This window comes from Musca autumnalis, unplaced genomic scaffold, assembly GCF_047663935.1.
Source record: "Musca autumnalis isolate F117 unplaced genomic scaffold, ASM4766393v1 scaffold_4, whole genome shotgun sequence".
NCBI lineage: Eukaryota > Metazoa > Arthropoda > Insecta > Diptera > Muscidae > Musca > Musca autumnalis.
The window spans coordinates 26,618,483-26,640,603 of NW_027411977.1; the positions used below are offsets into that span (position 1 = coordinate 26,618,483).

Below are 22,121 nucleotides of genomic sequence, written 5' to 3' on the forward strand. Positions count from 1 at the left end.
CGGTATTTTGAATATTTTAGCTAAACTTATCAACCAAATTGGTTGAATTTTGAGATGCGGGGTTTTCACTTTACAAAAAACTTTTCCGATAAAAATTATGGACAAAGGTCCACGTTTTGATATAGACCCCATATAACGGTACATCTCTATTTTCGGAATTTTGAAGATTTTACATATGTCTGGCTGGTTGGTGCGCACGATAACTCTTGAACGGAGCAACCGATTCGGTCCTCAATTTGACTTTCGTAATATTTTGCCCCAACATAGTTTACGTTCGAAGATGGGTTATATCGGTCCGCTCCATCCGGTAGTAACCTACTTGGCCCACACTTTGTACATCGTGAAAGTTCTACCAGACCAAGATGAAGTTCCAATATGGACTCAATCAGTCCACTCCTTCCGGTACCTCCCACACAAAATTTCGGAACAGTTCAGTTTAGGGCCTGCTCTCGAATCGCTTTGATTTTTGTTGTAACAACTTATATTCTCTGCCCCCATACGACAAGTTTCATCAGGGGCAAGTCTATACTTCCTGAGATAATAGCCTGAACGGTGCAAAAAACCACCATGACACCGTGTGTAGTGGATGGAGCGCAAGATAAATCTCGAACGGGTCAGCCAATTCGGCCCAAAATTTGGCATTCGTAATATTTTTTACAAACAAAGTTTGAGTTCGAAGATAAACCATATCGGACCTCCCTCACAAAAGTTCCAAAATGTTCTGAAAAATTATGCGTGCGATAACTCTTGAAGGGAGTGACCGATGTAATCCATACTCTGCACATCCTAATATATCTACCAGATATAGACTAGGTTCGAATATGGACTATATTTGTCTACTCCATTTGGTACCTCCCACACAAAATTTCGGATAAGTTTACTTTAAGACCTGCTCTCATAAAAATCAATCTTGTAGAGAATTTTCATAGCTACAACATTTTTTATTCCCATTTCATAAGGACTTGCGGTTTCCAAGCAAAATAGTGAAAACCTAAAAAACGCTTAAAAATGTCAATTTGAATCGCGATCTATTTAAAAAGTTTTTTTAGTTTTTTGATTTTTCTCATCTATAAATATTCCAGTTTCAGAGTCCACAAAAACTTCCCAGGTGTAAGCAACTTCCATTTAAATTTGATTCAAGAGCACAGTGTTTTAACATTTGTTTTGTTGTTTTAATGGTTTAGCAATTATTGTGCCAATATTAGTGGTTATTACTGAATGACCTGTTTTTTTGTGGCCGCGATAGTTTAAACCACTTTATATCTCAAATTCAACAACACTTTCGTATTGAAATAATCATCTTCTGAAAAAATATCACGTTAATATTTAGTAGATTATTCGGCTCGGATGCCCAGTCATATAATTCCCGAGCTGTATTTATTTGATCGTCAATTTACTTAGGTTATTGTTCAGCTGGTACAATAATTGCTAATGCATTTATAAAATTGAAAAAATGACGCACTTTTTAAGATGTTTAAAATAAATTCATAAATAAAACAACAAAACAAAAGTTATAAAATGTTGACCATATGGTAAATTTCAAATTTCCTTTACAATTCCATTGAAAGTAATTAAAAAAAAAATCCGAGCACATCCGCGATTTTTGCTACATGGCACAGTTGTCGAAATCTCTGCACTAGTGGCGCGAAATTAATAACTTGCAAACGAATTGAAATTTTGCATGAACTCAGCATGTGTCTGAGGGTAATAATGGGCCAAATATGAACAATATCGGCTAATGGTTTCGTATAGGCACAAATAACAGTACCTTCCGATTTTCGGTATTTTAATAATTTAAGCCTCATTTTAGCAAATTAGCTGTAATTTTGTACTTAGGGTTCCTAGGTGTCACAAAACATTTCCGCCAAAAATTATGGACATAGGTGCTCGTTTTGATATTGTCCCCATGTAACCGTACCTCCCGATTTAAGGTATTTTGAATATCATTACCACATTTTTCAACCGACAAGGCTGTAATTTCCCATTCCGCGTTCCCACTGCGTGTAAAATCTACTTACAAAATATTTTAAATACGGATTCATATTTCAATGTAGCCCCCGTTTGTGGTACTCCTGAATCGTTCAATTGTTACTAGTTATACCATATTTGTATACCCTCACCATTTTTGCTAACGAGGGTATATACAAATCAACCGATTCGGTCCAAAATTTGGCTTTTGTAATACTTTGTCCAAACTTAGTTTAAGTTCGAAGATGGGCTATATCGGTCCACTCCTTCCGGTACCTGCCCCACAAAATTTCGAAAATGTTCGGAAAATTTGTGCGCACGATAACTCTCGATAACTTTGTCAAATCGTGAAATGTCTACCAGACTTAGATGAGGTTCCGATATGGACTCAATCGGTCCACTCCTTTGGCTACCTCCCACACAAAATTTGGAATAAGTTCAGTTTAGGACCAGCTCTCGAATCGCTTTGATTTTTGTTTCAGCAACTTGCATTCACTGCCTCCCATACGACGGTGCAAGTGCATCAGGGGCAAGTCCATACTTCCCGAGAAAATAGCCTGAAAGGTGCAAACAACCCTATGATACCGTGTGCAGTGCTTAGAACGCAAGAAAACTCTCGAACGGATCTGCCGATTCGGTCCAAAATTTGGCTTTCGTAATATTTTGCGCAAACTTAGTTTAAGATCGAAGATAAGCCATATCGGTATACTCCTTCGGGTACCTCGCCCACAAAAGTTCAAAAATGTTTGGAAAAATTGTTCGTACGATAAATGTTGATGGGAGTGACCGATTTGGTCCATACTTTAACCCTTCGTTGGACACCAATATTGTTTTTCATATTCGTAACACATGAGTCTGGCCAGACTCATATAATTATTTATATTTTTTTAGTAAACTTAATTAACATTTTCATACAAAAAGTTGTACAATATGTTTAAAGGACCCTAATCTTTAATAAATAATCCTTATTTGTCAAAAAAACATGCCGAAAAACTATACATTTTAATGATATTATCAAGTTAGTAAAACAGGACATATGCCTACGAAGTAAAAAATTCGTAGTTTTCTTGTCTCTATGCTGGAAAATCCTATTTATATTTCATTTTGAAGCACTTTATTTTAGTTTTGGCCTATTATTCAGAATGAAGAGTGTCTATTTTATAACTTTACAGCTTATTGCAGTGCAATAACGATGATTTCAAGAGGTAAATAAGGGCATATATCCTAAGGATATATTTGGACCAATCCACCCCACAAACTGAGCAGAAAAGCTAAGTAATGGGTTTTATTAGTCCAGTTATGTCTATAATTGTCTAGAATACAAGTGTAACCCTATTTGCAAGGGATTTTTTAGGTTGTGGTACATTCACTGATTTCAAACCAATATCCTGCTTTGCGACCTTTTTATGTGCAATTTTGAAGACATGGTAGGGTGAAATGTGACAAGTTTCATAAAAGTGTATTCACTTTGTCAAATAATGTAGGAAAAATCAAATTTTGAGAAAAATTTTCGAAAATTTTTAATAACAAATGGGTGGGGTCTGGCCAGACTCATGTGTTACGAATGTGATATGTATGTCAAAAAATCCTTGTAGCTCCTTCTCTGGTGATCCTTTTGACTTCTTGTTTACTTCATTTGAAAGGTAAGAAAATTTCATGAAGCTACCTGGAATCTCAGGTTCATAGCTTTATCGTAACCCAGTTTAAAATGCAAAATAAAATGAAAAAGGCCTGGCCAGACTCTGGTGTCCAACGGAGGGTTAAACATCCTAATATATCTACCAGATATAGATCAGGTTCGAATATGGAGTATATTTGTCCACTCCTTCGGGTACCTCCCGCACAAAATTTTGGATAAATTCACTTTAAGGCCTGCTCTGGAATCACTTTAGTTTTTGTTGAAGCAACTTGCATTCGCTGCCTCAATTACGACTGTAAATGCTTTTTCAGAGGCAAGTCCATACTTCTTTAGAAAACAGCTCGAAAGGGGTAAAAACATCTATACCACCATATGTAGTGGCTGGAGAGCTCGAACCCAATACTGCGTTCGTCCACACTTTGTAATATTTCTTCGAATATAAGATGAAATTCGAAGGTGGTGCTTATAGGTCCTCTTCTTCCGGTACCTCCTCCACAAAATTTCGAAAATATTTGCTAAAATGGTACCCGCGATTTCTCACAGACGTAGCAACCGCTTTGGTCCAAACTTTGGATCTCTAAATATTGTTGACACTTAGTGTAAATAATTATGGGATGCACGGTGCATCCAACAGACTGCCGCAGCTAGTCTGTATGTTGATATTTAAAAGAAGCAGACGATCTGCTTTGGTTGAGTGGTTTTTTCACACTCACTCTTTATTTTCAATATTCAATATTCTCCTGTAGCTACTTCTCCAGTTAGTAACGGGAAAATTCCTTAAAGATACGCCACCCTCTTCGCTTTGACGTTGGCCACCTCTCCTCCCCGTGGCACATATGGGTAAATGTCTGTGTGTCTGCACTCAAGGCCCCTATTACGATGGTACATGTTTTTTCAGTGGCAAGTCCATACTTGCCACCCGCAAACGTATTAAGGACCATGATCTGCGAATCTGCACCTGGAATGTCAGGACTCTTTACAGAGTAGGTGCAGTTTACGCATTGGCGGATGTACTTGACAAGTACAATGCTGATATTATCGCCTTACAGGAAGTGCGATGGAATCGGGCAGACGTAAAGATCACAAACGATTACGCAATGCATTATAGCTGCCATGAAACGAAGCATGAGCTGGGTGTTGGATTTATGGTAAACGGGAGGCTTAAAAATCTTGTATCCAGTTTTACTCCGGTTGATGAGCGAATTGTCGCAATCCGTATAAAAGCAAAGTTTTTTAACATCAGTCTCATATGCGACCATACTCCGACCGAAGAGAAAGACGAACAGACCAAGGATATATTCCACGAGCGCCTAGAGAGAGTATATGACCGCTGCCCTGGCCACGACATTAAGATTGTTCTAGGAGATTTTAATGCTAAAATTGAAAGGGAAAATATATTCGGTCCCACGGTCGGCAAATTCAGTCTTCAGGAGGTAACATCCGACAACGGAATGAGGCTGATTGATTTTGCAGCGGCAAAGAACATGGTAGTGAGCAGCACCAGATTCCCACACCTCGACATACACAAGTCTACATGGATATCCCCGGATGGGAAAACAAAAAATCAGATTGATCATGTTGTGATAGATGGAAGACACTCGTCCAGTGTGTTAGATGTCCGATCGATTCGAGGTGCGAACATAGATTCGGACCATTTCCTTGTAGCAGCCAAGGTACGCACTCGTCTTAATGTTGCGGCAAAAGTGCGATCTAACACAGGACGGAAGCTGGATGTCGAGAAGCTGCAAACACAACAGACAGCACAAGCCTACTCCGCTCAACTGACTCGCATGCTGGAAAACAGCACTCCTTGTCCCGATAATGTAGAAGCACGTTGGCAAAGAATAGCCCACTCCCTTCAGACTGCCGCAAAAACCATAATTGGGTACCAAAAACCTCCACCTAAAAATTTATGGTACGATCAGGAGTGTCGTAAAGCTACAGAAGAAAAGAACGCGGCATATAGAGCAACACTGCATTCAGTAGCAACACGAAAAACGAAAGAAACTTATCGGTAGAAGAGGAGAGAAGAAAAGCGTATTTTCAGGAGAAAAAAGAAGGAGCAAGAAAAACGTGAGCGTGAGAAACTCGAGATGTTCAGGAGTCAGAATGAAGTCCGAAAATTTTACCAGAGTGTAAAACACCAGACTGAAGGATATGGTGCAGGCACATTCTCCTGCAAAGATGACCAAGGGAATCTGGTAACTGATACAGATAGCGTACTGAGGATCTGGAAGGAGCACTTTATGCAGCTTTTGGTATCGAATATGGATGGGGATGAGATACCCCACAACCAATCGTAAATGACAATGTTGAATGTCTACCACCTAGCCAAAGCGATGTTACGACAGCCATTAATCGGCTGAAAAACAATAAGGCAGCAGGAGCTGATGGACTTCCCGCCGAATTGTTCAAGACCGGTGGCGAAATGCTGGTAAGGAGTATGCATCAGCTAATTTGCGAAATTTGGCAGGAAGAAAGCATACCCAACGATTGGAACCTCAGCCAACTATGTCCCGTACATAAGAAAGGAGACAAAACGGTTTGTGCAAAATACTGAGGTATAAGTCTCATTCCCATCGCATATAAAGTGTTGTCGAGCATACTGTGTGAACGGTTAATACCCATGGTCAATGAAATAATCGGGTCATATCAATGCGGTTTTAGACCTGGTAAGTCGACAATTGACCAAATCTTCACACTGCGCCAAATATTGGAGAAGACCCACGAAAGACAGATCGACACATACCACCTATTCGTCGACTATAAGGCCGCGTTCGACAGCCCAATTAGAGCAAAAGTGTTTCAAGCCATGTCTGAGTTTGGCATCCCTGCAAAACTAATTCGACTATGCAGGATGACATTGGCTGACACAAGATCAACGGTTAAAATAGGAAAGAACCTCTCCGAGCCTTTCAACACAAAACGAGGTTTCAGACAAGGTGACAGTCTATCGTGTGACCTATTTAATATCGTACTGGAAAAGGTCATACGAGATGCGAATATGTATACGGCCAGAGACAAAATCAGCACGATATACAATAAAGATGTAATGTTGCTTGCATACGCAGATGACATAGACATAATAGGTAGATCAGCGCGAGCCGTAACAGCCACCTTTGCAAAAATTGAAAAAGAGTCAGCCAAAGTGGGTCTGGCAATCAACGGCGATAAGACGAAGTTTATGGTATCAACACGCCAGTCGTCCAGTAGACTCGGACCAACTGTATTCAAAAAGGCATTTGAATACGAGCCACTCGACGGTATACGCCCCAAGGGAAGGCCAAAACTCCGATGGAAAGACCAAGTTGAAGAAGATATCACAAAACATGGCGCCCAAAATTGGAGAAGTAAGGCAAAAGATCGGTGCGTTTGGAAATCTATTCTTAGTTCGGCTTATGGAACAAGACGTTCTGTTTAGTATAAAAGCCATCTAAGTAAGTCCATACTTCTTGAGAAAATGACCCGACAACTGTAAAAAAACCTACGGCCGTCACGTGTAGTGACTGGTGCGCACGAGAACTCCCGAACCGAATACTGCGTTGGTGCACACTTAGCGAATATTAGATGAAATTTGAAGATGGTGCACATAGGTCCACTCCTTCCGGTACCTCCCCCAGCTCTACCTCGACAAGCTCTAAATTATATGGTGCCCATCCTGAAATGGCCGGTGGGCGAGATATCTATCGAGAGAAATGATTCCCAAAATAAGGCGCAATTCCAAAATGTACTATGATGATATTCTTTTAGGTACCTCTCCCGCAAAACTGTTGAGCTTTAATCCAAATCCTTATTTTTGTCGGTTCATACTAGAGGTTGGCGGGCGCGAATCGTGCCGTGAGCAGTGAATTTTCGTGCCTTCTCGAAAATCGCCGTGTTTGTGAGTGTCGCGTGTCGGAATAAATTTTTGACCGTGCGTGATCGTGCTTTTTTTCAAGGCACGATTTTGCACGACACGACCACCACGATCTGCACTACATGCCACGATCGTGCTAAATTTTTGGGCTCCCTTTCGAAGTCATGCAAGAGACCGTACTAAACACAAAAATCGAACAAGTAAAAAAGTATCAGTCGGCTTTGCTGACAGAGATATGCCCTCAGCCTGTGTATATTGAAACTATTTTTTCCCAAAATACGTATGTATTTAGGTGGTTTTAAATCTTTTGGGCGTTTGAACCGGCAAAAATGTTGATTAGGATTAAAGATCAAAAGTTTTGCGGAGGATATACTAAAAGGAATGGATCGACATTGACCGTTATGGAAGTGGATCTCCAGCCACAACATATGGTGCCATAGGGGGTTTTTACACCCTTTGGGCCGTTTTCTCAAGAAGTATGGACTTGCCCCTAAAAAAAAACTTTTACCATCGTAATTGAGGCAACGAATGCAAGTTGCTTCAACAAAAATCAAAGTGATTCGAGAGCAGGTCTTAAAGTGAACTTATCAGAAATTTTGTGTGGGAGGTACCGGATGGAGTTGACAAATATGGTCCATATTTGAACCTGATCTATATCTGGTAGATATATTAGGATGTGTAAAGTGTAGACCAATTCGGCCACTCCCTTTAAGAGTTACCGTACGAACAATTTTCCCAACATTTTTGAACTTTTGTGGGGGAGGTACCTGAAGGATTGGACCGATATGGCTTATCTTCAAACTTAAACTATGTTTGGACAAAATATTACTAAGGCCATATTTTGGACCGAATCGGTTCATCCGTTCACGAGTTATCTTGCGCTCCAACCACCTCACACGGTGTCATAGGGGTTTTTTTGCAACTTTCGTGCTATTTTTTCAGGAAGTACGGACTTGCCCTTGATGAAACTTGTACCGTCGTATAGAGGGCAGTGAATACAAGTTGTTAAAACAAAAATCAAAGCGATTCGAGAGATGGCTCTAAACTGAACTTCTCCGAAATTTTTTGTGGCAGGTACCCGACGGAGTGGACCTATTGAGACCATATTGGAACCTCATATTACTCTGGTAGAAAGTTTACGCTATACAAAGTATGGACCAAATCGGTCACTCCCTTCAAGAGTAATCGTGCGCACAAACTTTCCGAACATTTTCGAACTTTTGTGGGGAGGTACCGGAAGGAGTGGACCGATGTAGCTCATCTTCGATCTTAAACTTAATTTGGGCAAAATATTACGAAAGCCAACATTTGAACCGAATCGGTTCATCCGTTCGAGAGTTATCGTGCGCTCCAGCCAGCAGGACAGACAGACAGACAGACAGAAGGACGGACATTGCTAGATCGACTCCACATTGTCTGAAACACATTTCGTCCAAACATACTTGGGGTCTAAACCATTATTTCGATGAGGCACATTTTCGTCGTGTCAAAGTGTATATACCCTCCTTAGCCTAAAGGCTGAGGGTATAACAAGAATTTATAACCGACCAAAAAATTCACCAACTGTAGTTTTCCTAAAATTATTTGATTCGTGTTCGTAGTCTGATACGTTTTGCTGTTTTGTTATGGAGAGGCCAGAACAAAAAACCAAACGTTTTTGGTTTATTCACATGTGTTTAGTACTATTTAAGGGTAGTTTACACTATATGTAAATGTCATGTCACATAAAATTTTCCATCGTTATATGTATATTCGCTAATATGTGCAATATTGCAGATTTTTCTTACGCCATTTACTCTATGGACCCACACCAGCAAAAATGTAAAAAAAACTACGTCTCCACATTGCCTCCGTGGGTAGATATGGAATGGTTTTTTTCGTGTCATATGACATTGATAGATAGTGTAAACTACCTCTTAGTTTTCAATCTGTTCTTGTGGAGTTGGTACGCTTATCGTTTTGTTCGCACTCACGAATGTAAACAAAACGAAACTTAACAGCGAACTGCACTAGCTTGGGTTATGTTTTGTTTTGTATTGTTTCTATGGAAAATAACCGGTCACTGGGTTATTGGTAACCATGCAAAAACGCTGCCGTAGCTGCGGGACTGAGGAAGAGGAGGAAACTGTTGAGCACCTCCTCTGTTCCTGCCCTGCACAAATGCAAGGACGATTTAAAGCTTTTGGACAACCGTTGCTTCATAATATCACAGAGATAACAGAAGTAGGTCTGGGAGACCTTCTGCGGTTTCTAAATTCATCAGGCTGGATTTAATTGCCAACACCCAACAACGATATAGCAATCTCTGAACGAGTGGTGTGGTTTTCAAAACGGTATCTCTTACATATTAATTGAGGCTATAAAGTATAGCCACCACGTAAACCAACAAACATCACGAACGAAAATATGTAAAAAATCTTGAAATATTTTTTTCTGTGTATATGAATATCTTTTTTTTTGTAATTTCGTGCATGAGTGTGCGTGTTCGTGTCTTCTTGAAAACGCCGTGTTTGTGCGTGAATGTGATTAAAAATTTTGTTCCGTGTTCGTGCATGTTCCTACCTAATTTTTTAGGCACGCGCCCATCTCTAGTTCATACCCCCAAAAATTTTTACTTTTGTTTTAAATATATTGTTGACCGGGACTAAGGAAAATGTTGTAGCAGTTAAAATTCTCTACAACATTTTCTTAAGTCCCATTTCGATAGGACTTGAGGTTTGCAAGCAAAATCGTGAAAACGTAAAAAACTTTAAAACTGTGAATTTGGCCGCGATTTATTTAAAACGCCTTCTAGCTATTTTTTGTTTTTTTTTTTTTTTATTTTTTTTTTCCTTTTTTAATAACAAATGATGAACACAATGAACCATAAGGACTCCGAATGGAGTGGCTGTCCAACACGACAGCTACGCGTCCTTTAAACTAACCTAACCTAAGGAACTCTTTAACTGAGAGAAACCTTTAGTGAAAACAGGGGCAACAGAAGCAACAGGGGCAACAGGAGCAACAGGGGCAACAGGCAAATGGGCACCTTGGGGTTGGAAACCGTTTTCATCGGCAACGTATTCAACGGTGTAAGTTTGACCATCATCAGCAACGAAAGAGTAAGAACCACGGACAGCAAGGGCTTCTTGTTCAGTACCAGCATTGTTCAATTGACCTTGAGCTTCAGCTTTGGTGTTATCGCTGGTTTCGAAACTGAAAAAATAATTTAAGAAACATTGAAATTAATTCTCTGCTCCAGATATAGTTGAGGATGAGCTTTTAAGGCACTTACGCATATTGGAAGGATTCAGGACCAACATCAGATTCGCTGCGGACGATTTGAACATCAGAGGGAGCAGCCAAAGCCAAGGCGAAGAGGGCAGCGAAAACAATGATGAATTTCATGGTGTTTTTTTTTTAAAGAATTTTCCGTGACTTACTGGAGAAGTTACTACAGAGAATGGTACCGTTGTCTGATAATGCTTTGAACTTTATACTAATTTCAAAAAAAAAACTTGACATTTGTTTGTATGATATAAAAATATAGTCATATGCCAGTTTGGTTAATACATTTTGTAAATTCGCTATATGTATATAAAAATGTTAAAAAAAACTCGTTAGCAAGTTTTGCAACATAATGTAGAACAACAAGAAAAATGTTTTAATCAGAACTGGAATAGCTCTAGTAACAATAGCATGTACCTTAATGAAAAGCATGGCAACTGTATGGGAATATTGAACCTATTTCAATATAAAACGCGATCTCAGCACTAACAATAAATGGCTTAGAATTTTGTTGTAGTGCTTTGTGGACGATTGTTAAAAATTAGTGTTTATTGAAATGCGAAATTCTGATCTTGTTTTCTTGTTGACAGACGTCATAGTTCGTCAATGTTTTAATGGTAACTAGTGGTAAGGGTGTTTATGTTATTTCTGTAAACTAATTGACATTGAAATATATATTTATGTGTGTATATTTTTTTCCAAAGAGCTAAACTTCTCTCAACGATGTGGGCTTCCCATTCATAGCTCCATCTTTAAAGCAACGATTGAATCGACAGATGTTGTAACCCATTCCTGTCATAGATTGAAACAGTTTGGATGAAAAAAAATATTTCACACGAACATATAGAGAAAGTGGAACTCTCTCATATGCATGAGCAACGTCCAATGTTTTTTAGCGGGGCCGAACGACTGAAATAGTAGGATAATGTGGTTGGAATATGTTAACACGTGCCACTGGGGCCTCAAAGTTTCCACCGTAATCTGTATGAGTCCAAAGGTGAATTTTTACGAAATTACTTCAAAGGCCGTAATTATTATCCAATCGAGGAGCAGCCGAACGTAGACGATGCGTGTACAATAGTGCGACCAAAATGACACATTTTTATAGCCTCCTCCGTAACATGGAGGGTATTTAAAGTTTGTTTTTTCCATTTGTAACGCATTGACATAATCATTTGCTCAAAATATTTGCAACTCAGATGCCTATATCACATTAAACTGTTTTTGGGGACATTTTGTGTTTGATATATATTTGTTTTTGCAATTTGATTCTTTATTGACCCTACCTACTTTCAACATTTAAAAATGAATGTTCAGTTTTTAACACTTATAAGGAGGATCACATTTATTTCATAGATTAATTCAATTTTAAATATTGCACTGTTCCTTTATTTGGTTTTGGACTGCCTAGGATCTACAATTTTCAGAAATAAAAATTTTTGATTGCTTGAGTGGAGTATTCCCTCATTGGCTCAACTTCATTTATTATCCTCTATACAGAGAGTAATGTTTTTCAAAACGAACTGACAGTGTTGCAACATTTTACTGATCGCTACCAATATCATGACTTCATCCCGGCGAAGGGAATTATCAATTGGCTTCTAAGTTTTTGAAATGATGCCTTTTTAGCGAAAACCCGAACTCTTTAAGTGTCTAGTGTGCTTTAATAGACCCTTTTCAGAGGAAAGGGTGCTTTTATAGACCCTTTTCAGAGGAAAGGGTGCTTTTATAGACCATTTTCAGAGGAAAGGGTGCTTTTATAGACCCTTTTCAAAGGAAAGGGTGCTTTTATAGACCCTTTTCAGAGGAAAGGGTGCTTTTATAGACCATTTTCAGAGGAAAGGGTGCTTTTATAGACAATTTTCAGAGGAAACGGTGCTTTTATAGACCCTTTTCAGAGGAAAGGGTGCTTTTATAGACCCTTTTCACAGGAAAGGGTGCTTTTATAGACCCTTTTCACAGGAAAGGGTGCTTTTATAGACCCTTTTCACAGGAAAGGGTGCTTTTATAGACCCTTTTCACAGGAAAGGGTGCTTTTATAGACCCTTTTCAGAGGAAAGAGTAATTCTATAGACGCTTTCCAGAGGAAAGGGTACTTCTATAGGCTCTTGCCATAGGAAATGGTACTTCTATAGGCTCTTTCCACAGGAAAGGGTGCTTCTATAGACCCTTTCCAGAGGAAAGGGTGCTTCTATAGACCCTTTCGAGAGGAAAGGGTGCTTCTATTGATCCTTTCCATAGGAAAGGGTGCTTCTATATACCCTTTCCAGAGAAAAGGGTGCTTCTATAAACCCTTTTCAGAGGAAAGGGTGCTTCTATAGACCCTTTTCAGAGGAAATGGTGCTTCTATAGACCCTTTTCAGAAGAAAGGGTGCTTTTATAGACCCTTTTCAGAGGAACGGGTTCTTCTTTAGACCCTTTTCAGAGGAAAGGGTTCTTCTTTAGACCCTTTTCAGAGGAAAGGGTGCTTCTATAAACCCTTTCCAGAGGAAAGTGTGCTTCTATATACCCTTTCCAGAGAAAAGGGTGCTTCTATAGACCCTTTCCAGAGGAAAAAGTGCTTCTTTAGACCCTTTCCAGAGGATAGAGTGCTTCTATAGACCCTTTCCAGAGGAAAGGGTGCTTCTATAGACCCTTTCCAGAAGAACGGGTGCTTTTATAGACCCTTTCCAGAGGAAAGGGTGCTTCTATAGACCCTTTCCAGAGGAAAGGGTGCTTCTATAGACTCTTTCCAGAGGAAAGGGTGCTTCTATAGACTCTTTGCAGAGGATAGGGTGCTTCTTTAGATCCTTTCCCGAGGAAAGGGTGCTTCTATAGACCCTTTCCAGAGTAAATGGTGCTTTTATAGACCCTTTCTAGAGTAAAAGGGTGATTCTATAGACCCTTTCTAGAGTAAAAGGGTGATTCTATAGACCCTTTCCAGAGTGAAGGGTGCTTCTATAGACCCTTTCTAGAGTAAATGGTGCTCATATAAATATAGGTAAAATAGTCAATACCGGACGTCTGGCGGTACTGTTATATGGTGGCTATATCAAAACATGCAGCTATGTCCGTAATTTTTTTGTAGGGAAATTTATTGATCACTGGGAACCGTAAATGTCAAAATATAGCAAACTCGGTTTGAAAATATATGTAAAAACGTCAAAATAGCTGATATTGAGAGGTACCGTTATGAGGGGTAATAGCAAAACGTTTATCGATATAGCCCATCTTCGAACTTAACATAAGTTCAGACAAAAAACACATGTGGACAAAATTTCAGCCCTCTATATGGATTCATTCGGAAGATAGTGTGATTACAACAGACTGACGGAGATGTGTGGCTACAACCTGTAAAATGCATGAAATCGATAGGTACTGTTATGCTAAGTGCATAGTTTGGGATGTGTATTTGAACCAAATCGGTTGTTACGTTTGAGTCGAGTCGCACAGCGTTTAGACAGCCAGATGATAGTGGAATGGACGAACATGAATAAATCGACACAAAATTATAGAAAACGGTTTTTGTTGGACCTAAAGCAATTACTTACATGAGGCACAATGTATCAAAAAGTTTCTACAACTTATAGCCATAAGGCTAAGGAAATCTGTTGGTTACGTTGGAAATTCTAGAATGTGAAACCATGTCGAAAAAACTTTGTAAGAAGAACGCGAAACTTTAAGGTGGAAACCTACCTCAACTTGCATATGCGGCAATAAGTTATTTCTGATTGGCTCTATGCGGCGTATGACACAAAAGTTCTGTCAGTAATTCGATTTTTTTTTTTTGTTTAATGGCCGTATCATCATGTCATGCCTAACGCATTTTGTATTCATATTATAATAATTGGGACCAAACGACTTCTTTGGAAGATCTTGAGGTTTTAGTCACGTTTTTTCAAAGGTTTTAACGGAATAGATGTTTGACAGTAACGTTAATTTTTTTTTTTTTGAATTTTCTTCACCATGGAAACTCCAAAATATTCAAAAGTTAATACCACACAAAGACATGCGAATAAATACCTACCGTGACGACAACAAAACCAGATCCAAATCAGAAGTTTGCATTGAAATGATAACAAATTTTATAGCTAATTGTCACCAATAAAGCACTACAACAAAATACTTATTTTTTATTTTATTTTTTAATTTTTGTTTTTGTCTGTTTTTAACATCTTCAAAATTCTCAGCCGTTGCTATGTTGTTAATTTATGCTACATGAAAAAGTATGGTTAACATAGTTGGGCTAGTTCTGGTTTAGTAAGTTTTCTTTGTTGTTATTAGTGTTAAAAAAACATGCTAAAACTTCTTTGCTGGTACTCCACAATAGAGCATTTTTACAAAAAATAAAAAAAAAAACTTAACAAAACTGGCCTACGAAACCCCAATAGCATATTGAAAAAAATATGCAAAAGATTTCGCATCGACAAAAAAATTGTATAAAATGTTAGCGGATATCAATGAATTTTATCACTCAGTTTTAGCAACTCTTCAAGTAAGCCACGCACACCACACCTCACACAAATCAACAACATGAAATTCATCATTGTTTTCGCCGCCCTCTTCGCCTTGGCTTTGGCCGCTCCCTCTGATGTTCAAATTGTCCGCAGCGAATCTGATGTTGGTCCTGAATCCTTCCAATATGCGTAAGTGCCTTAAAAGCTCATCCTCAACTATATCTGGAGCAGATAATTAATTTCAATATTTTCTTAAATTCTTTCTTCAGTTTCGAAACCAGCGATAACACCAAAGCTGAAGCTCAAGGTCAATTGAACAATGTTGGTACTGAACAAGAAGCCCTTGCTGTCCGTGGTTCTTACTCCTTTGTTGGTGATGATGGCCAAACCTACACCGTCACCTATGTTGCTGATGAAAACGGTTTCCAACCCCAAGGTGCTCATTTGCCCGTTGCCCCTGAAGCTTAAGATGTCTGATTGTTACAGAATTAGTTAATAAAATTAGTTGTTGTTTTTTAACAAAAAAAAATTAAAATTATTTTTTTATTAAATCAGAAACGATAGAATGTAGGAACTGGAAAAGCACAATTTTAAACATGCCATTTGAACCACAATTGATATCGTATGGCAGAATAGTGGCCATGACAGGACGGTGACATTGATATTTTTCTAGATCAGAACAAGTAAGAAAGTATCAATCAGGTGTGCTGATGGAGGGAGGTATACCCTCAGCCTCTGACCAAAAAAAGAAGCAAACAAAGTAATTCTGCCGTATATGAAATAAAGGGTGTTTTTTTAAGCCCGATAGAACTTGAAATTGTAAAAAATAACACAAAAAATTAAATTGTAATCAACATTTTTATACCCTCAGCCTTTAGGCTAAAGAGGGTATTTACACGTTGATATGACCAAAAATGTGTCTCATAGAAATAATGGTTTTAGACCCCAAGTATGTTTGTACGATATCCGTTTCAATCCGTTTGAGTAGATCTATCAATGTCCGTCCGTCTGTCTGTCGGTCTGGCTGGTGCGCACGATAACTCTCGAACGGATCAATCGATTCGGTTCAAATTTTGGGTATCGAAATATTTTGTCCAGATTCGATTTAAGGTCGAAGATGGGCCATATAGGTCCACTCCTTCAGGTACCTCCCCCACAAATCTTCAAAAATTGTCGCAAAACTTGTGCGCACGATAACTCTTGTAGGGAAAACCCGATTTGGTCCAGTTGGTTGAGGTTCCAATATGGACTCAATCGGTCCACTCCTTCGGGTACCTCCCACACAAAATTTCGGAAAAGTTCAGTTTAGGACCTGGTCTCGAATCGCTTTGATTTTTGTTTATGCAAGTGGTATTCGCTGCCCGCTATACGACGCTGTAAGTTTCATTAGGGGCAAGTCCATACTTCCTGAGAAAATAGCCTGAAAGTTACAAAAAACCCTATGACACCGTGTGTACTGGTTGGAGCGCAAGATAACTCTCAAACGGATTTGCCGATTCGGTCCAAAATTTGGCTTTTGTAATATTTTGTCCAAACTTAGTTCAAGTTCAAAGATGGATTATATCGGTCCACTCCTTCTGGTACCTCCCCCACAAAAGTTCGAAAATGATCGGAAAATTTGTGCATACGATAACTCGTGAAGGGAGTAACCGATTTGGTCCATACTTTGCACATTATGAAATTTCTATCAGACTTAGATGAGGTTCCAATATGTCAATCGGTAAACTCCTTCGAGTACCTCCCACACAAAATTCGGAAAAGTTCAGTTTAGGACCTGCTCTCGAATCGGCTTGGTTTTTGTTGTAACATATTGTATTTACTGTCCCCTATATGAAGGTACAAGTTTCCTCAGGGGCAAGTCCCTACTTCCTGAAAAAATAGCCTGAAAGTTGAAAACCAAACCCTATGACTCCATATTTATGGGTGGAAGCGCAAGATAATTCTCGAACGGAAAGGCCGATTCAGGCCAAAATTTGGCCTTCGTAATATTGTTTCCAAACATACTTCAAGTTAGTAGATAAGCTATATCGGTCCACTCCTTCAGGTACCTACCCCACAAAAGTTCAAAAATATTCGAAAAATTGTGCGCACGATAACTCTTGATGGGAGTGACCGATTTGGTCCATACTTTACACATTCTCATAATATCTACCAGATATAGATCAGGTTCGAATATGGACTATATTTGTGCACTCCGTCCTGTACCACCCACACAAAATTTTGGATAAGTTCACTTTAAGACCTGCTATTGAATCACTTTGATTTTTGTTGAAGCAACTTACATTCGCTGCCTCAATTACGATGGTGAAAGTTGTTTCAGGGGCAAGTCCATACTTCTCGAGAAAACAGCCCGAAGGGTGTAAAACCCCCTATGGCACCCGCATGGTCTGTGTCGGTCCATTCCTTTAAGTACCTTTTCCGCAAAATTTTTGAACTTTAATCGTAATCAACATTTTTGTCTGTTCATACGAACAAAATTTTGAAACCCCCTAAATACATAAGTTTTTTTGAAAAACGTGTTTCAGCATAGGCTGATGGTATATCTCTGTCGGCAAAGCCGACTGATACTTTTTTACTTGTTCAACAACAATTTAATAAATATGTCAATAATGTGGTAAAATCCCAAATACGAGAATAAAATGCTCGTGTGAACAGTGTTTGAAATACGGGTTGTAGAAGATATGATACAAAATACCGCTGAAACAATTTAGAGTTTCAGAATGTTCGAAAGAATTTCTGAGAACATTATTTGGATGATTTTTGTAAAAGGTTACATAGTTCAACTCCTAACAGTTTATCTGATACCGATCAGAATTCTAGGTGGAATTTTTCTTATGTGGCCTGTTCAACAGATAAGTTCTACTACACAGAGGAAACAAGTGAGCAAAGGCTATAGTCGGGATGGGGCCGACCATGTGATACCCTACACAACTACCCCTGTGCGTAAGCTCTTCACTGGTAAACATTTCTTTTAGGGAATATAATCCGACTACCACCAAAAATAATATGCCTCATAAGCAACCAAAATTTCGTGACCATCCGATCAAAATTACGACCTGTAGCTTGATTGCAAAAAATGGAAGAATTGGATGCATTACCGACTATTGTGGTATCTCCCTTGTTTGACCACCTTCGCCAACCTGCTTTACACCAATGTAAAGGTAATATTTTCTTCTTCCATTGACAGGTTTTGCCGTTGGAATATCACTACTAGAAGCTGATATATTGACAAAGAATAAAACTTTGAATTTGTCTCCAAATGAGTTTTTCCCCATTCCGACCCCGATAATATTATCCGATAATATTATCCGATTATCACCAAAATCAATAGACTCCTTCCTCTGTGGGGCCCCCATCTACTTCCAAAATTTTGGCCCCACAGAGGAAGACCTTTTTATACCCTACACCACTATGTGGGGAGGGTATTATAAGTTGGTTTTGGCCAAAAAGTTTGTAACGCATCGAAATAATGGTCGTAGACCCATACTTATATATACCAAAATGAATGTCTCGACGAGCTGAGTCGATCTGGCTATGTGTGTCCGTCCGTCAGTCCGTCCGTCCGTCTGTCCGTCTGTCCATCTAAACCTTGTAATCACGCTACAGGTCGCAATTTTGATCGGATCTTCACGAAATTTTGTATGTTGATGGGGGTCCCGGAGGGGAAGAAGCCTATTGATTTTGGTGATGGTCGGATAATATTTAGGGGTCGGAAAGGGCAAAAAACTTAGGTGGATAAAAAGACAACGTTTTTTTCCAAAGCGAATATCTCAGCTTCTATATGGGGTATACCAAAAGCAGAACATGACAATTAAAGTAGAAAATATCACCTTTCTAATGATGTAAAGTAGGTGCTCGTAGGTGATCAAGCAACGAAGATATCACAATAGTAGCAAATAAAACCCCAATTTTCATTTTTGCGATTTTAATTATATTGACGAATATCACAGCTTTAGTTGTAAAATTTCCAAAAGCAAAGCCTGACTATGAAAGTAGAAGATCCCGTCTTTACAATGATGCAAACTTGGTCGGCGTAGGTAACCAAATGACGGAGATATCGCAATAGTCGGTATTGCATCCCATTTTCCGATTTTTTTGTAATCACGCCACAGGTCGCAATTTTGATCGGATCGTCACCAAATTTTGGGGGTTAATGGAGGTCCCAAAGAGAAAGAAGCCTATTGATTTTGATGATGGTCGGATAATATTCTGGGGTTGAAATGGGCAAACACTTATTTGGGGAAAGGTCAAAGTTTTATTTCAAAGCCAATATCTCTGTATCTTTTAGAGGTATATCAAAAGCAAAACCTGGCAAGGAAAGTAGAAAATATCACCTTTACAACGATGTAAAGTTGGTTGTCATAGCTGCTCAAACAACAGAGATATCGCAATAATCGGTAATGCATCCCATTTTCTGCGTTGCTTGTAGTCACGCTTCAGGTCGCAATTTTGATCGGATCGTCACGAGTTTTTTGGGACTGGATGCGGATAATATTCAGGAGTCGGAATAAGCGAAAAGTTTATGTGGAGGAAAGTCAACGTTTTTTTCTTATGCGAATATCTCCGCATAGTTGGAATTTTGATCGGATGGTGACGAAATTTTGGGGGTAGATGGGGGCCCCACAGAGGAAGAAGCCTATTGATTTTGACGATAGTCGGATAATATTTAGGGGTCGGAATGGGGAAAAACTCATTTGGAGATAAATTCAAAGTTTTATTCTTTGTGAATATATCGGCTTCTAGTAGTGGTATTCCAACGGCAGCCTGTAAATGGAAGAAGAAAATATTACCGGGCATGTTCTGTCATTCACCTCTGCACCTCACGTGTATCGAATACACCTAAAGCTGTTCTGCAACACACTTTACACCTAATTGGGGTGTATTCCTCACACTGTAATTTTGATGGCGAGAGCTGAGTGAATCCTTATTTTTTAAAGAAACTAATTGCAAATTCCTACAAAAAACTGCCTAGGACTAAAATTTAATGTGTTTTCTATGAGTATTAAAAAAAATATTTAATTTTCTTAACACAATATGATTTAAAAATATATTTTTCTTAAAGTACCAAATTCAACATGTACGCGCTCTTGTAGAAGTTCGTTTCTTTGTTTACCCTGTTTCGTAAACAATCAAACGAACAAAGCGTACATACCCACACACGCATGTGTATTCGTTGATGCGCCAACACAGACTGATATTTTTTCATTGTTTTATGATAAAGACTGAAAGCTCTAATAAAGCTTTCCAAAGTTCTTTCGTGAAATATGAAAGCTCTTTTCACGTGAAACACAGAACATCAATTGCTTTCACAGGTGAAGTGCATGTGTGATGTGAAATGGATACACCGTGAATTCCGGAACATGCCCGTACGTTTACATTGGTGTAAACTAGGTTGGCGAAGGTGGTCAAACAAGGGAGATACAACAATAGTCGATAATGCATCGAATTCTTAAATTTTTTGCAATCAAGCTACAGGTCGTAATTTTGATCGGATGGTCACGAAATTTTGGTTGCTTATAGGGGTCCCAGAGAGAAAGAGGCATATTATTTTTGGTGGTAGTCGGATTATATTCCCTAAAAGAAATGTTTAGCAGTGAAAAGCTTATGCAAAGGGCTAGTGGTGTAGGGTATCACATGGTCGGCCCCATCCCGACTATAGCCTTTGCTCACTTGTTTCCAAATAAGTTTTGACCCATTCCGACCCCTGAATAGTATCCAACCATCATTAAAATCAGTAGGCTTCTTCTTCTGTGGGACCCCCATTAACCCCCAAAATTTCGTGACGATCCGATCAAAATTGCGACCTGTAGCGTGATTACAAAAAAATCGGAAAATGGGATGCATTATCGACTATTGCCATATCTCTGCTATTTGACCACCTACGACAACCTAATTTACATCGTTGTAAAGCTGATATTTTCTACTTTCCTGGCGAGGTTTTGCTTTAGATATACCTCTTAAAGAAACAGAGATATTGGCTTTGAAATAAAACGTTGACCTTTCTCCAAATAAGTGTTTGCCCATTCCGACTCCTGAATACTATCCGACCATCATCAAAATCAATAGGCTTCTTTCTCTTTGAGACCCCCATTAACCACCAAAATTTCGTGACGATCCGATCAAAATTACGACCTGTAGCGTGATTACAAAAAATCGGAAAATGGGATGCATTACCGACTATTGCGATATCTCCGTCATTTGGTTACCTTCGCCGACCAAGTTTGCATTATTGTGAAGACGGGATCTTCTACTTTCATATTCGGGCTTTGCTTTTGGAAAGTTTACAACTAAAGCTGTCAATTCGTCAATATAATTAAAATCGCAAAAATGAAAATTGGCGTTTTATTTGCTACTATTGTGATATCTTCGTTGTTTTATCACCTACTAGCACCTACTTTACATCATTAGAAAGGTGATATTTTCTATTTTAATTGTCAGGTTTTGCTTTTGGTATACCCCATATGGAATCTGAGATATTCGCTTTGGAAAAAAAACGTTGTCTTTTTATCCACCTAAGTTTTTTGCCCTTTCCGACCCCTAAATATTATCCGGCCACCGTGGTGCAATGGTTAGCACGTCCGCCTTGCACCCAGAAGGTCTGCGGTTCGAATCCCAGGCCAAGCAACATCAAAATTTCAACGGTGGCAAAATTCCCCCTCAGTAATGCTGGCGACATTTCCTGAGTATTTAAGCCATGAAAAACTTCTCTACAAGTGGTGTTGTAAGACACGCCGTTCGGACTCGGCAATAAACAGTAGGTCCCATATCGTTGAGCCAATATGAATCGGCGTGCACTCATTGATATGAAAGAAGTCTCCCTTGTCCCATCTGGGATGTTTGTGGAACAATTATTATTATCACCAAAATCAATAGGCTTCTTCCCCTCCGGGACCCCCATCAACATGCTAAATTGCCTGACGATCCGATCAAAATTGCGACCTGTAGCGTGATTACA

General features: G+C 39.1%; 2 protein-coding genes across 2 annotated transcripts; one reads left to right on the forward strand and one right to left on the reverse strand.

The window, feature by feature from the left end:
• Positions 1-10,387: 10,387 nt before the first annotated feature.
• LOC141401970 (larval cuticle protein 65Ag1-like) lies at positions 10,388-10,905 on the reverse strand. The gene is made up of 2 exons (XM_073982563.1): positions 10,738-10,905; positions 10,388-10,658 (listed from the first exon to the last, which is right to left on the reverse strand). The coding sequence occupies exons 1-2, from the start codon at positions 10,848-10,850 to the stop codon at positions 10,388-10,390; spliced, it is 384 nt and encodes a 127-aa protein (XP_073838664.1). The 5' UTR covers positions 10,851-10,905.
• Positions 10,906-15,237: 4,332 nt separating this feature from the next.
• On the forward strand, positions 15,238-15,636 carry LOC141401387 (larval cuticle protein 65Ag1-like). Its single transcript, XM_073981590.1, has 2 exons — positions 15,238-15,355; positions 15,436-15,636. Exons 1-2 carry the CDS (start codon positions 15,243-15,245, stop codon positions 15,632-15,634), a joined length of 312 nt encoding a protein of 103 aa, XP_073837691.1. The 5' UTR covers positions 15,238-15,242; the 3' UTR covers positions 15,635-15,636.
• Positions 15,637-22,121: the final 6,485 nt, after the last annotated feature.

Coding starts and splice junctions, on each gene's coding strand:
- LOC141401970 (XM_073982563.1), bottom strand. CDS start 10,850: ATGAAATTCATCATTGTTTTCGCTGCCCTCTTCGCCTTGGCTTTGGCT. Junction 10,659..10,737: donor CCTGAATCCTTCCAATATGC/GTAAGTGCCTTA, acceptor TTATTTTTTCAG/TTTCGAAACCAGCGATAACA.
- LOC141401387 (XM_073981590.1), top strand. CDS start 15,243: ATGAAATTCATCATTGTTTTCGCCGCCCTCTTCGCCTTGGCTTTGGCC. Junction 15,356..15,435: donor CCTGAATCCTTCCAATATGC/GTAAGTGCCTTA, acceptor TTCTTTCTTCAG/TTTCGAAACCAGCGATAACA.